Source organism: Oryx dammah, unplaced genomic scaffold (genome assembly GCF_014754425.2).
Source record: "Oryx dammah isolate SB20612 unplaced genomic scaffold, SCBI_Odam_1.1 HiC_scaffold_26, whole genome shotgun sequence".
In the NCBI taxonomy this organism is placed as follows: Eukaryota; Metazoa; Chordata; class Mammalia; order Artiodactyla; family Bovidae; genus Oryx; species Oryx dammah.
In genome coordinates, this window is record NW_024070210.1 from 92654016 (window position 1) to 92670028 (window position 16013).

General features: G+C 43.3%; 1 protein-coding gene across 1 annotated transcript; it reads right to left on the reverse strand.

Annotated features, from left to right (window-relative positions):
• Positions 1 to 11042: 11042 nt before the first annotated feature.
• On the reverse strand, positions 11043 to 14728 carry LOC120852597 (protein S100-Z-like). Its single transcript, XM_040225928.1, has 2 exons — positions 13663 to 14728; positions 11043 to 11826 (listed from the first exon to the last, which is right to left on the reverse strand). Exons 1-2 carry the CDS (start codon positions 13801 to 13803, stop codon positions 11650 to 11652), a joined length of 318 nt encoding a protein of 105 aa, XP_040081862.1. The 5' UTR covers positions 13804 to 14728; the 3' UTR covers positions 11043 to 11649.
• Between the last annotated feature and the right edge of the window lie 1285 nt (positions 14729 to 16013).

Genomic DNA, 16013 nt, shown 5'->3' on the forward strand with positions numbered 1-16013 from the left:
GCCAAACAGAGAAAGCCATGCAGACAGCGTGGCAGGGGCTGAACTGCAGCCCTACTCACTCCCTCAGCCCTTCCTCGCTCCATCACTGAACTACCACTTTCATCTTTTCCCCCAAATCTATTACCTGAATGTCGGGGGAAGTTGAACTCCTTTTGAGTTTCCTTATTGTCAGCCTTTCCACAGGATTACCTGAATTCTGCAGCATGGGCATAGTGGGAAAATGAGAGAGGGCTTGTTGAGGGTTAAACGATATTCGAGAGACTTAACAATCAAATGTAATGTGTGGATCTTGTTTAGTTTCTAATTCAGACAAACCAAGGGCAAGAAGAGACATTTGGAGACCACCACAGAACTAGATTGTGAACTTTGTATTGGACGATACCACTGAGTGATTATTGTTACCACGTGTGTCAGGGCATTTTTAAAAGAATATGTCCATATTTTCACCCAACAGTTAACGTTTATTACTGTTACAATAAGAAGAGGTGACAGATTTTTCTCTTACTGTGGAAGTTGCAAGTTTTAGGGTAAAGCCACACTCTGATGGCTGATGTTGCTGTGGACTCATCCTCACTACTCTCTGCCCAAGTATCAAGTGAGTGCTTTGCCCTAAATGCTAGGCACTGCTCAAGACAGTCAGCACTATTCCAGACAGACCCCTCCTGAGAGAAACACTTTTCAAGGACGTTTTCCACTTTCTTTAGCCCTAGATGAGCACTCAGGAACTTCCTGACATCATGTGTCCCCATGGTCGATGGAAATCCAGCAGATGGTTGTGGAGTATATTTCTTGCTGATTATTATAATGTTGAAACTAGGTGCATTTACTGGAAGTTTACGTATCACTCTGGGTAAATGTGCTCTATGTTGAAGAAGTAAGTAGCATTACATTATATTCAGAATTGATCCTTGGGTCAGGAAGGTCCCCTGGAGAAGGAAATGGCAACCCACTCCAGTATTCTTTCCTGGGAAGTAACATGGATAGAGGGGCCTGGCAGACTACAGTCCATGGGGTCGCAAAAGGATCAGACACGACTTAGTGACTAAACAACAAATAACCTTTCATAGGAGCTGGATAGACGTGTCCTTCCTAAGTTAGGCAAAGTCCAATGAAAGAGAGCCCTGTGTGCATCAGGACATCACGTGTGAACACTGCATGGGAAGAAGTCTCAGCAGTGGACTCAGCTCCCAATGCCAACTGAAGTCAAGTATGTGTTTCAGAAGAAGAACCACAAATGGCCAGCAACCATATAGCAAGACACTCCAAAACATCCATAAGTCTTTAAATGCAAATTTTAAAGGCTATTATACTGGCAAAAAATAAAGTTGGATAATATCCAGAATTAGTGAAGATGGGGAAAAACAACTCACATAGAGATCTGGGACTATAATTGGTGTAAGGTTTTTGGATGGAAACTCAACACTGTAAAATAACATTTTAAATGTATTTACCTTTGACACAACAAGTCAATTTCAGTCTTAGGAGTTAATCCTACAGATTGACTCTACTGTGGACTGCCTTGTGTCCCCTCAAAATCCATATGGTGAAGCCCTAGTCCCTTTGTGACCATCTTCAAAGATAGGGGCTTTCAGTTCAGTTCAGTTCAATTGCTCAGTCATGTCCGACTCTTTGTGACCCCATGAACTGCAGCACGCCACGCCTCCCTGTCCATCACCAACTCCCAGAGTTCACTCAAACTCATGTCCATCGAGTCCGTGATGCCATCCAGCCATCTCATCCTCTGTCGTCCCCTTCTCCTCCTGCCCCCAATCTCTACCAGCATCAGAGTCTTTTCCAATGAGTCAACTCTTCGCATGAGGTGGCCAAAGTATTGGAGTTTCAGCTTTAGCACCAGTCCTTCCAAAGAACACCCAGGACTGATTTCCTTTAGAATGGACTGGTTGGATCTCCTTGCAGTCCAAGGGACTCTCAAGAGTCTTCTCCAACACCACAGTTCAAAAGCATCAATTCTTTGGTGCTCAGTTTTCTTTATAGTCTAACTCTCACATCCATACATGACCACTGGAAAAACCATAACTCTGACTAGATGGACCTTTGTTGGCAAAGTAATGTGTCTCCTTTTGAATATACTATCTGCTGCTGCTGCTTCTAAGTCGCTTCAGTCGTGTCCAACTCTGTGCGACCCCATAGACGGCAGCCCACCAGGCTCCCCCGTCCCTGGGATTCTCCAGGCAAGAACACTGGAGTGGGTTGCCATTTCCTTCTCCAATGCATGAAAGTGAAAAGTGAAAGTGAAGTCGCTCAGTCGTGTCCGACTTTGAGACCCCATGGACTGCAGCCTAACAGGCTCCTCCATCCATGGGATTTTCCAGGCAAGAGTACTGGAGTGGGTTGCCATTGCCTTCTCCGGAATATACTATCTAGGTTGGTCATAACTTTTCTTCCAAGGAGTAAGTGACTTTTAATTTCATGGCTGCAATCACCATCTGCAGTGATTTTGGAGCCCCAAAAAATAAAGTCTGACACTGTTTCCACTGTTTCCCCATCTATTTCCTATTAAGTGATGGGACCGGATGCCATGATCTTAGTTTTCTGAATGCTGAGCTTTAAGCCAACTTTTTCACTCTCCTCTTTCACTTTCATCAAGAGGCTTTTTAGCTCCTCTTCACTTTCTGCCATAAGGGTGGTGTCATCTGCATATCTGAGGTTATTGATACTTCTCCTGGCAATCTTGATTCCAGCTTGTGCTTCTTCCAGCCCAGCGTTTCTCATGATGTACTCTGCATAGAAGTTAAATAAGCAGGATGACAATATACAGCCTTGACGTACTCCTTTTCCTATTTGGAACCAGTCTGTTGTTCCATGTCCAGTTCTAACTGTTGCTTTCTGACCTGCATATAGGTTTCTCAAGAGGCAGGTCAGGTGGTCTGGTATTCCCATCTCTTTCAGAATTTCCACAGTTTATTGTGATCCACACAGTCAAAGGCTTTGGCATAGTCAATAAAGCAGAAATAGATGTCTTTCTGGAAATCTCTTGCTTTTTCCATGATCCAGCGGATGTTGGCAATTTGATCTCTGGTTCCTCTGCCTTTTCTAAAACCAGCTTGAACATCTGGAAGTTCATGGTTCATGTATTGCTGAAGCCTGGCTTGGAGAATTTTGAGCATTACTTTACTAGCATGTGAGATGAGTGCAATTGTGCGGTAGTTTGAGCATTTTTTGGCATTGCCTTTCTTTGGGATTGGAATGAAAACTCACCTTTTTTCAGTCCTGTGGCCACTGCTGAGTTTTCCAAATTTGCTGGCATATTGAGTGCAGCACTTTCACAGCATCATCTTTCAGGATTTGAAATAGCTCAACTGGAATTTCATCGCCTCCACTAGCTTTGTTCGTAGTGATGCTTTCTAAGGCCCAGTTGACTTCACATTCCTAGGAGGTAATTAAAGTTCAGTGAGGTCTCAAAGGAGGGCCCTAATCTGATGGGACTTTAGCCTTTTAAAAAGAGGAAAAAGGAAAAAAAGAAGAGAAAGAGAGGGGTAAGGACACAGTGAGAAGGTAGCTGTGGACAAGACGGGGAGTGAGCCCTCACCGGAAATGGAAGTGACTGGACCTTGTCCTGGGCTTCTCAGCCCACAGGACTGTGAGAAGATAAGCTCCTACTGTTCAAGCCACCCAGTCTGTGGCATCGTGTTATGACAGCAAGAGCAGACTGGTACAGCCTCCCTAAGTTAGCACAGATACATGCTTCAGAATTGTCACTGCAGCGCTGTTTGTAACAGGAAAATAATGGGAGGCAACCTAAATGCCCACCAACAGGAAACTAGAACTTTAACACAATGGAAGTACTGGGTACTGAGGTGCACTAAGTCTCAATTCTAGCCTTGCTATACAGTCAATTTCTGATTTTTCAGACCTAACATTCCCCTTGACCTCTGGAAGACAGAATGGCCAAATGATTACGTACCTCATTCCTGATTTTGTGTGATTGTGAGATTGTGTTTGTCACCACCTCAAACCTAGACAGCCTGACAATATCAATAATACCAAAGCCTGTCAGTCAGAATTATTGGGACTGTCTATGAAGAGCATATGGGACCATGCTGGATAAAAGTCAAGCTACGAATCTCAGGTGTCATATGTTCTAAAACATTATTAGATGGGTGAAACAGGAATTATTTTTTATACATAAATATAGGCATGCCTCAGATACTGCAGGTTCAGTTCCAGGCCACTGCAATAAAGTGACTACCCAATAAAGCAAGTCACACAAACTTCTTGGTTTCCCAGTATACATAAAAGTGCATTATGCTTACACTATACTGTAGCTACCTGTGCAATAGCATTATGGCTTTAAAAAAAACCAAGTACCCAGCTTAATTTAAAAATACTTTGAGGACAAACGCAGACATATGGATAAATGGAGCAAAATAGTTCAGAAATAAACCCACACACCTACAGTCAATTAATCTTCAACAAAGGAGGCAAGAATGTATAATGGACAATAGATAGTCTCTTCAGCAAATGGTGCTGGGAAAGTAGGACAGCTGCGTGTAAATCAACAAAGCTAGAATACACCTTCACACAATACACAAAAATAAACTCAAAATGGCTTAAAGACTTAAATGTAAGACACGCTACCATAAAACTCTTAGAGGAGAACAGGCAAAACACTCTCTGACATAAACTTTCTGACCAATGTTTTCTTGGGTCAGCCTCCCAAGGAAATAGACATAAAGACAAAAATAAATAAATGGGACCTAATCAAATTTACAAACTTTTGTACAGCACAGGAAACCATAGGCAAAACGAAAAGACAGCCTACAGACTGGGAGAAAATACTTGCAAGTGATGCAACCGACAAGAGCTTAATTTCCAAAATATATAAACAGCTCATACAACTCAGTAACAAAACAAATGACAACCCAACTGAGAAGTGGGCAGAAGACCTAAATAGACATTTCTCCAAAGATGACATACAAATGGCCAATAGGCACAGGAAAAGAAAGTCAACATTGCTGATTATCAGAGGAATGCAAATCAAAATTATAATGAGGTACTAACTCATGACAGTCAGAATGGCTGTGATTTAAAAGTCAACAAATAACAAACACTGGCGAGGGTGTGGAGAAAAGGGAACCCTCCTACACTGTTTGTGGGAATGTAAGCTGGTGCAACCACAGTGGAGAACAGTATGGAGGTTCCTCAAAAAACTAATCCCACTCCTGGACATATATCTGGAGAAAACTGTAATTTGAAAAGACACACGCATCCTAATGTTCTTACAGCACTATTTACAATAGCCAAGACATGGAAACAGCCTAAATATCCATCAACAGATGAATAAATAAGACAGAGTATATAAACCCAATGGAATACTATTCAGCCACAAAAAGGAATGAAATGATGCCATTGGCAGCAACAGGTATGGATCTAGAGATTATCATAATAAGTGAAGCAAGTCAAAAAAACAAACTCCCGTAAGAGACCATGTAATATGACTTATATGTGGAATCTATAACATGACCCAAATGAATATGGTGAAAGGCAAGTGTGACAAAGTGGTTTCAGACCAAAAGACATTTTAGTTGGTAAGAGGCGGGTAAGGAAGGAATAAAGACATGTAAAGCTAAAGTATGGCAATTCTCTAATAAAAATAAATAACAGGATACTTTCTTCTGATTATTGTTCATTGCTGAAACACCAGAAGCATCAGAAATCAGATGAAAGTATAAAGAAAACATGAAGATCACCTACAAAGCCACTATCCATGGTGAATATTTAGAGGGGTTCCTTTCCAGGCTCTTTTCTAGAATTTAGAATTTTGGCTGCAGCCTCAAGACAATAGGCACTATATTCTACAGGAAAGTTGGAGAAAACAACATTAAACTTACAAAAGCCAATGGTAGAAACCCAGAGTATACCCTTAACTGATCACCAACCCCATGTAGTAGGTGATCTACATCAAAGAAGATGGGGAGATGGGAATCCTAGAAGAGGATTTCAGGGAGAGGTCATTCAGACATTGAGGCCTGCACTCCTCTAAGGACCAGAAATGTCTCTCCTCCAAAGCTCTGGGGAAACCCTTTCTTCAAGAATAATTCTGTTTCTGTTGACACTTTCCTTGGATGCTTCTCACGTAATTACCTTAATGGCTTTAGCTCTGGAAAACAACAGCTAGGAAGACAAGTGGTTTTCAGGCAACTTGCATAGCCCTTCACTTTGTAAGGAAGCCTTACTTTTCTTGACTGGGATAAAGAAAGTGAAAAACTGCAAGTAGAAACAAGATAGTATCTTAAAAACTCATGTTATAGCACTTTTTAAAAACCAAATTGGGACCATATCAAACCTCCTTTGTTTAAAGTTAATATACAGTAGACACTTTTCACCGTAGTCAACAGTCTTTGAAAACACATACATAATGACCTCATAGCATTCCCTTTCTTGATAAGAAACTGAGAAAGGTGGAGAAGTCAAGGGGAAAAATAGCCTCTCCAGGTGGCAGGCAGCCAGTGGCACCAACCTGAGAAAGTAGGTTGGATAAAAACCATGAGCTGCAGAATCCAGGCTGGACCAGAGGTGCTCAGGCTGCCCCATTACCACCATCTTCACCTGCGCCCGGAACAACTGAATCAGCATCTGAGTGGGAGGGGGCTCATATTCATCTCTATTGTTAGGCAACACCTTGGCTGAATATAATGTGAAGTTGGAATTGAAAACCACTGCTTTAGGAACTTCCCTGGTGGTACAGGGGACAGGAATCTGCCTCCCAGTGCAGAGGACTCAGGTTTGATCCCTGGTCCAGGAAGATTCCGTGTTCTGTGGAGCAACTAAAGCTCATGCACCACAACCACTGGGCCCTCATGCTGGAACCACGGGGGCCCATGCACCTAGGGCCTGCGTCCCACCAGAGCTGGGACCACGGGGGCCCATGCACCTAGGGCCTGCGTCCCACCAGAGCTGGGACCACAGGGGCCCATGCACCTAGGGCCTGCGTCCCACCAGAGCTGGGACCACCGGAGCCCATGCACCTAGGGCCTGTGTTCCACATGAGCTGGAACCACAGGAGCCCATGCACCTAGGGCCTGCGTTCCATTAGAGCTGGAACCACAGGAGCCCATGCACCTAGGGCCTGCGTTCCGCTCAAGAAGCCACTGCGAGGAGAAGCCCAGGTACCGCAGGAGGAGTACCCCTGCTCACCACAACCAGAGGAAGCCTGCGCAGCGACGAAGACCCAGCACAGCCAAAAAGTAAAATTAGTAATTTTTAAAACACACCAAACACTGCTTTAAAGATTCAGATATTTTAGGGGGACATTTAGAAACATAAAAACTGCTTTAAGTAATAAGAAAAAATGATGTATCATTACATTCAGGATAAGTTTCAAATTTCTCACATTAATACTCAAGGCCCTTTCTGATTCCAAGCCCTACCTCTCCAGCCCCATTCCCTGCTCTCCCACACCCTAGGAGACCCCAAATAACAACATGTCCTGGGACTTCAGAACTGCACGATTTGGCCCATGTTCTAACATCCTTTCCCCATTTCTTTGCTTCCGGAAAGCTTTCTTTCAGCCCCTGATTCTTAAGCAAATACAAAATCTGCTCTTAAAATTAAAACTCAAGGTCTGGGGGCTTTGTTAATGCTTTCTAGCTGTCTGTATTGTCAGTCACATATCCAGGCTAGGGCCCCAAGCAAATGTAGGCTGTTGCCTTCCATAAGCCTTGTCTTCCAGTAACCACATTGAGAAAATGTTAAACATCAGAATGTACTAATTTAGAGATGATCCTTGAATGTTGTTTAAAGTTGATTTGAGCTCCAGAAATGCAAGGTCAGTGCCTCTGAGCAGAAGAAATAATCAATTTTTCCTCCTGCAAACTTATTGTAAATACCTCACAGACATATAAAACAAAGTCTATACTAGAAAAGAGCTTTTGGTACATCATGTAATTTTTACTCATTTGAAATCTAATTTGACACATAAATTACTTTTCCTCACTTTTGATCGATTTTTAGAAACACCATGAAATGAACATTGTTTTTCCATTTATTTCTCCCTGTTGAGAATGTCCTTTCTTGAATAAAATGTGGGAAATTTTTGGATTTACTTCTCATAAATTAGTGGCTCATTTAAGAATATGTAAACCTGGGGACCAAATTAAATGAAAAGTTTAAAGACCCCTGAGGAATAGTCAGATTTTCTCTTGCATAAGCAATATACCTTCTTGTAAGAAAAAAATCCTAAATATCCCTGAAATAAGTGTTCAATTTTTTTCTTCCAACCTTTTGAGGGATAGAAGAAATAAATACTTCTTTTCTAGAATGTTCTGACTTCTAAATTCTGTCCTATCTGTTCAGAATTGGCTTACAGGAAATAAAAAATACTATCCTATTTAAAGAAAAAATTACAAGTCTTACTTAGCACTAGAAAATCAACAATTGGCAGATTCTTTTATTTGCTTATTAAATATTTATTAAGCACCTACTATCGGAGAAGGCAATGGCACCCCACTCCAGTACTCTTGCCTGGAAAATCCCATGGGCAGAGGAGCCTGGTAGGCTGCAGTCCATGGGGTCGCTAAGAGTCAGACATGACTGAGTGACTTCACTTTCACTTTTCACTTTCATGCATTGGAGAAGGAAATGGCAACCCACTCCAATGTTTTTGCCTGGAGAAACCCAGGGACGGGGAAGCCTGGTAGGCTGCTGTCTATGGGGTTGCACAGAGTTGGACACAACTGAAGTGACTTAGCAGTAGCAGCAGCAGCCAGATAGGGAGATAAAAGTGTTAGTTGCTCAGTCATGTCCGACTCTTTGCATTTCCATGGACTATAGCCCACCAGGCTCTTCTGTCCATGGGATTTTCCAAGAAAGGATACTGGAGTGGACTGCCATGCCCTCCATGGGGTCTCTCTGACCCAGGGATTGAACCCAGGTCTCCTGCATTGCAGGTGGATTCTTTCTTGTCTGAGCCACCAGGGAAGCCTGAACTAGGGAGACAGGCACCTCTGTAAAGAATCACTCTGGTCAGGGTCATTGATTCACTGATGACCCCTGTCTTGGCAAACATAAAGGGCATGTCTCTGTTCTCAACTTATTCCTCCTCTCAGCGGATTTCACCCTCTTTCTTTCTCCAGACATTTTTTTCCCTAGGCTCCTGAAGCCCCACACTCACCTGGTTTTCCTTCTACTCCCTGACCACAACTTTGCTGTATCATTTGCTGGCTTCCCTTTTTCCTGAGAGCTAACCATTGGACCTTTCTTCTTCTCTATCCACATTCTCCTCCTAAATGATTTTCTCTAGTCTTGTGGCTAAACACCGTCTAGATGCTAATGGCTCCCAAATCTGTATTCCCAGTCTCTTGTTTAATCTGAGATCTGGACTAGGTCCTATATCCAACCACTCATGTGATACCTCCACTTGGATGTCCAACAGGAATCTCAAACAGAGCTATTTCCCATATGTCCCCACACAAAGCTGCTCCTACCCTAGTCTTTCCCATTCCGTAAAGTACATCATCTGCTTGAGCCAAAATCTAAATATTAGGGATTACATTCACCTGTGTATAACGGAATCCAGCTTAACCAAGGAGCAGTTTTTGTTTGCTTTCACATAACGAGAGGACCAGAGGCAGGCAGGCCAGAGCAGTGCAGTTATTGTTTCCTCTCAGCCAACAGTGTCCCGGCTCCTTTTTTCTTCCCTGTCCTCATGGTCGCAAGATGGCAGCCCCACCTCCAGCCTCACAGCTACATGCCAATGGAAAGAAAAGGAAGGAATTAACAAGGTAAGGCACGGAGCCTGTACGGAAATAGCAAAAATTCCCCAAAACTCCTAGTAGATTTCTGCTTATTTCTCATTGTCCAGAACTGTGTTACAAGCTCCACTTCAGATGTAAGAGAGGCTGGGGAATAAGACTTTTTAGCTCAGCACATTGCTACCCTGCACAAACCAGGGCTTTAGTATGTGGAAGACAGGGGGAGTGGATATCAGATAGGCAATAGAGTGCCCACCCTACGGTCTTGGACTGCTCTCTTTTCTATGCCTCGTTACCAATCCCTCCGAAAGCCCTATCACTCTCTCCTCCGAAAGATAGCAAATTCAGCTGCTGCTTTTCATCTTCCCTGCTCCGATTCCAGCCTGAGATGCCATTGTTTCTCCCTCAGAAGACAGCCCACGGCCTCTTCCACACTTGCCCTCTTTCTAGCTCTTTCTTCACACCACAGCTGGGACAAGGACTTAAAAATAGAATCACACCATTCCCTTTCTTAAATTCTCCAAAGGATCCATCACAGTTGGAGTCTCCTCCAAGCAGACCCTGAGTCGTAGTTTATTTGAGAGGCGCAGGACACATGGGAGGGGCTTTGCAGAGGACCGGGAAGGGACGGGAGCCCAGAGCAGGTGCAGGAAGCCCTCCTCCCCACTGGCCACGGAAACTCAGCCCAATGGAAACCGCAAGACGCTTGCCTCAGAATTACGTGACCCCAGGGGCATGGCACCCCACTCCAGCACTCTTACCTGGAAAATCCCACGGGCGGAGGAGCCTGGTGGGCTGCAGTCCTTGGGGTCGCTAAGAGTCGGACAGGACTGAGCGACTTCACTTTCACTTTTCACTTTCATGCATTGGAGAAGGAAATGGCAACCCACTCCAGTGTTCTTGCCTGGAGAATCCCAGGGACGGGGGAGCCTGGTGAGCTGCCATCTATGGGGTCTCACAGAATCGGACACGACTGAAGCGACTTAGCAGCAGCAGCAGCAGCAGGGGCAAGTCAGTAATTCTCCACCAGCCCCCAAGGGTGACCGAACGCCTTAGCCCTGGACTTAGCCCTTCCCTGAGCTAAGTTGAAAGTTGAAAGTTAAGTCACTCAGTCATGTCGGACTCTTTGCGACCCCGTGGACTGTAGCCCACCAGGCTCCTCTATCCATGGGAATCTCCAGGCAATACTGGAGTGGGTTGCCATTTCCTTCTCCAGAGGTCCTGAGCTAACTCACTGCGAAAGCCAGCGCTTCTTCCCACTTCTCGGTTTTTCTGCTTCCAGACCCACAGCTTCTTCCTCTTGAAGCTGAATCACAAGAGGATGCAAGAACCAATTTATTTCTTTGATAGGATAAATTCAAAGTACAACTGAAGGGTGATGAACATCTGTGAGAAATCTGCTAAGTTCTAGTCTCACTTGAAAGAGCTAATTTTTGTGATGCTCTCTCTTTAACAGACAAAAAAACCATATAACATTTTTAACTGAGATTAATAGATACATACTACTATATAAAAAATAGGTAAATAAAAAGGACCTGCTGAATAGCACCAGGAACTATATTCAATATCTTGTAAAACCTTTATTGGAAAAAATTGAAAAAAGATATATAAGATATATATATATAAATGAATATATATACACACACACATATATATATAGCTGAATGACTTTGATATAGACCTCAAACTAACACAACATTGAAAACCAACTACACTTCAATAAAAATAGGAAAATTCCATACACATAGGAAAATTCCAAGTAGGGCATACAAGATTTGGAATATTTATTAAATCAATTTATTAACGTATACATCACCTAATAATCCTAGCAACTGATTATAATACATGTATATCATACCTATAAATGGCATTACTGTGACTATGGCTCTGGAAGGAACAGACGAACAGTAACTGTGGATATATTTCTGCCTTTGTATTAGCTTACTACTTGTCTTTCCTTTCCTTTCTTCTTCAGTTGTTCTACAAAGTAGTTATTACAAGTGGCCATCAGCGCTGCCACCATGACCACGAATTCATTAAAATCCACTTGTTTGTCCTTGTTGACATCCAGGTCCTGCATCATCTTATCAACGAGCTCGGGATCCTTCTGGCACTAAAAGGAAAAAGAAAGCTTCTAACTCCCAGGTTTTGAGGTTCATGACAACTGAAATCACCCCTTCCCTTTACGTTAAAGTCTCCATTTCCATTTATAGCATCAAAAGCAATTTCCAAGAGCCTGTTTGCAGGTGAGTGTGAACCCGGGCACACATTCTAAATGAGTCTGGGCCTCCGCCCCCAGTCCATATAGTCCTCAGACCTAAACACCAAGAGGAGCAAACAGCAACACATCAAAGTGAGCTGCTGCTGCTGAATAATGCATTTACCAGATAGCACAGGTGGAGGGCCAGAACGGGGGGGAGGCAGCAGTGGTCGGGGGGCGTGGGGGGACATGAAAAGAAGGGAGCTTTGAAGCCAACCAGGGAGCGTGAGTGACTCTGCCATTTACCAACAACAAGACTTGCAGCAAATCACTTAACGTGTTAATATTTCCTTTTTCATCAAATGAGTAGAATAATATCTCCTACAAATTGAGGGGATATCTCAATACACTTTTATGAGCACTTAGCACGAGGTTGTTAGATTTAGCAAATAACAATTCAGGACACTCAATCAAACGTGGAGTTCAGATGAACAATGAATACTTTTTTGGTATAAGTATTGTCCCCAATAAGGCATATCATATTATATATTATCCGACAGCCTGTTTTGTGTATCACAAAACAAAACAGAGGCACCCAATAAAGGGTAGATCTTATAAGAATGACTCTATTTTATTGGTGGAAAGGAAAGCAAGGAGCCCATTGAGGAACACAAGGTTCAGAAAGTATGCGGCTATGCAGCACCCACTTTTCCTATAATTAGAGGTTGATGAGAAATGTTTCCCAAAGTATAGTTCATTTCCTCCAAGAATTCCCCATTGTCCTCTTATTAGCTGCCAACCACTAAATGGCTGGACATTTAAACTAAACTGATCAATTCAATCAAAAACAATCACAAATTTCACTTGAATAAATCAATGTGCCAAGTTTCACTTGCTAAGTCTTTTATTCTAAATGTTACATGACAGTTGCCAAATTGAATTTGAAAAATAAAAATGTTCTTGGGGACTCCTAAAATCACTAAAAAGGTATTGTATGTTAAATTTCTTAAATTTTTTCCCATAGAGGGTGGGGATAAGGGATTGTCATAATTACTACTGTTTTAACACAGCGTTTGGACAGAATAACATCATGCCAGGCTACAACGTGTACTAAAACTCCAAAGCTCCAAAAACACCAGAGTGAGCATTTTCCTCAGGGTAGGCTCCAAACACTCCATTGTAAGGTTTCACCTGTGGATTTATTCAACTCCTGCCTGTTTTGAGATGTAAATCTGTTTGCTGTTCACAGGCCACACATCTCTTGCCTCAGTCCCAATCAGCTTGTTCTTGGCTGACAAACTTGCTAGTGTTTATCATTCACTAGGAAATTTGCTACCACAGCGTGCAGTACCCCTGGCTTCATTTCTGGCCCCAAACATTATATTTACTCATTTACAGACGGCTGGATAGAGCTCCAGGTTATGTCACTGGTGTAACTATAGCTCCAACCAAGTATAACTGGCTGTACTTTTGCTGCACTACGACATTGAATAATTGACAAAAGCCTCAAATATAATTTCCAACACCTGGAAACCCTACCCGCCTCCCCCACCCCCCACCCCAGACACCATGGAAAGGGATATGTGCCCACAGACACAGCAAAGGTCCTAGTGTTTGCTCCCCGGGATTTAGAATCTCGATAGGAATTACATGGTGTGGACAGAACCCAGGAGACGGTGGGCACAGAGGCTGTCCCTGGATGGGCACGGCTTCCACCCTCACCTGAACGGGGAGGACAACCGGACTCACCGAGAGGAATTCCGTGAGCTCTTGCTGCAGGAGCATCTTCAGCTCCTCCTTGTTGAGCTTGAACCTGTCTCCTTCCCTGCAGGAGTAGCGGTGGAAGGTTCTAATCATGATGTCCATGGCAGTCTCCAGCTGGGTGGGCATGCTGGCAGCAGAGGGGAGCACTCCAGGGTGGGCCACCAAAGCCAGGGAGAAAACGCTTGTGAAGGATAAGCCGGTGGAGAAACACCAACACCTTCATTAAAACGAAATATTGCCATCCCCTGCTCAGCTCACACCCCAAGGGATGACTGTTAAAGCAGGATAATCCTCAATTAACCAAGTGTTCTGCCTCTCTAGGGCAAGCTCCAGAGATCTCTGCGGGTGAGTTTTTTCCTCTTCCCCTAATCCCCTCTCCTCCATGATGGAGCTGGTTCAGAGTGTTTGGAAGTTAGCAATCAGACAACAAATTCAGAGCCATGATAAAACACAGGTTAAAAAATAAACAAAAAGAGAAAGGAAACATGTAACTTCATAACTGTTCAGCCAACGCAGGGCTCCATCAACAGGTGTTTATACAATTAAACTCTAACCATTTATACCCGGGGAGGTGGCGGGGGGGTTCTGCCTCAGCACACCTGTTTCCAAGAAGATGAAAACTGCCAGTGACAAGAGATTCAAGTGGAAATAACTCCGAGCTTGTTTTTTAACCAGGAAAAGGAACAGGTGTGAGCTGCTACCCCAAGGGCCATCCAGAAAGGGCTGGCCCTCACTGTGTGCCCTGGAGGAGAAGGCGAAGAAGTAAAGCCTCCAGTTACCCTTCATTAAGGGGAATGTGGGTACAAATGCAGTCAGTTGCTAGGAAGTTGCTGATTGGAAAGAAATCTAAATATAGAGAAGCAGAGAAGAAACACTGGTTCAAACCTGGAGACTCCTCAGCAAGGCCAACAGTGAAGTCAAGGGAACACACTCAGAGAACACCCGTTAAACCCATGCAATAGACAGGGACTTATTTAACTCTAAAAAAAGGAGGTGGCAGTGAGAAAGCTCTGTGCGTGCCAGTTTAGAAAGGGAAAAAACAGTGACTCTGAGTATGTAGGAAAAAAATAAAAATAAGGATATATATGTGTTCCCTGATCAGGGAACAAAGATCTCCCACATGCGGAGAGGCACAGTCAAAAAAAAAAAAGAATATATATGTGCATATATACTTGAATGTGCCTAAGCAATCACTGAAAGTTTACAAAAGAAAGAAAGAAAAAAGTAGTAGCTACAAGGGTCAAGATGGAAACAGAGAAGTTGGGAGTAGGATTTCTCATTTACCCCTTTCAAACTGATTTTAACTTTTTCAGTTATTGTACTATATTGCCTAATTTAAAAAGGAAAGACAGAAAAATCAATGGGATGAAGCCCTTGAAGCCATGTATGCAGGAATCCACGGCGGGGAATTTCCAAGTGAGAGAAACTTACCAAAGCAAAAGTTACTGGAAAAACCAAAGCCAGAGACTGGCCACTGTGCTTTCAATGCTGCCTGTGCTCAACTTGGGTTATATGGAAAGTAACCAGTTATCCCCTTGTATCTCCTTTCACAAGCCAGTTGGGCTGTGTCCTCAGCCAGCCCACGCCCATCCCTCTCGTCATCAGGCAGCCCACAGGACCTCCTGAGAGGTCCCCAGAGACTCTGTCACCTTGTACCTAAAGCTCAGTTCTCAAAAAAATAATTTTAAATTAGCTTTTTTTATGATGAAAGTAATAATGCTTGTGGTAAAATAGTGTTCTGAATACTCAGGAGTGTGAAATAAAAGTAAACTTCTCTCCACCATGTCCCACCCAAGTTCTTCCCAGGTAACACTTACCTGCGTGAGAAGCAGGATCGTGGAAAGCGTGGACTGCCCATCTCCAGCTCTCACCTCTGTCCCCGATTAGCTGTGGGATCCTGGGCTAGTCGCCTCCACTGTGTCCCCATTTCCCAATCTGTTTAAACAGGATCACAGTACTGCCTACCCAACAGAAAGGATTAAACAGGTGCCTGGAACATACTGAGTGCTTTTTGTATCAGCTATTATTATCCTTATAGAAAAAAAGATACATTTATCATTTATATAATTATATGTAATATTATTGGCTTCCCAGGTGGCACTAATGGTAAAGAACCCACCTGCCAATGCAGGAGACCTAAGGGACTCAGGTTTGGTTCTTGAGTAGGGAAGATCCCCTGGAAGGGGGCATGGCAACTCACTCCTGGAGAATCCTATAGACAGAGGAACTTTGTGGGCTACAGTCTGAAGAGTTACAGAGAGTCAGATACCACTGAAGCAACTTAGCATGCACACACATGAAAGCATTAACACATGTGCACTTTGTTTTTTTAATTA

Excerpts from the sequence above, each read along its gene's own strand:
- LOC120852597 (XM_040225928.1), bottom strand. The coding sequence starts at position 13,803 with ATGCCCACCCAGCTGGAGACTGCCATGGACATCATGATTAGAACCTTC. Across the intron at positions 11,827-13,662 it reads AGCTCACGGAATTCCTCTCG|TGCCAGAAGGATCCCGAGCT; the intron begins GTGAGTCCGGTT and ends TTTTCCTTTTAG.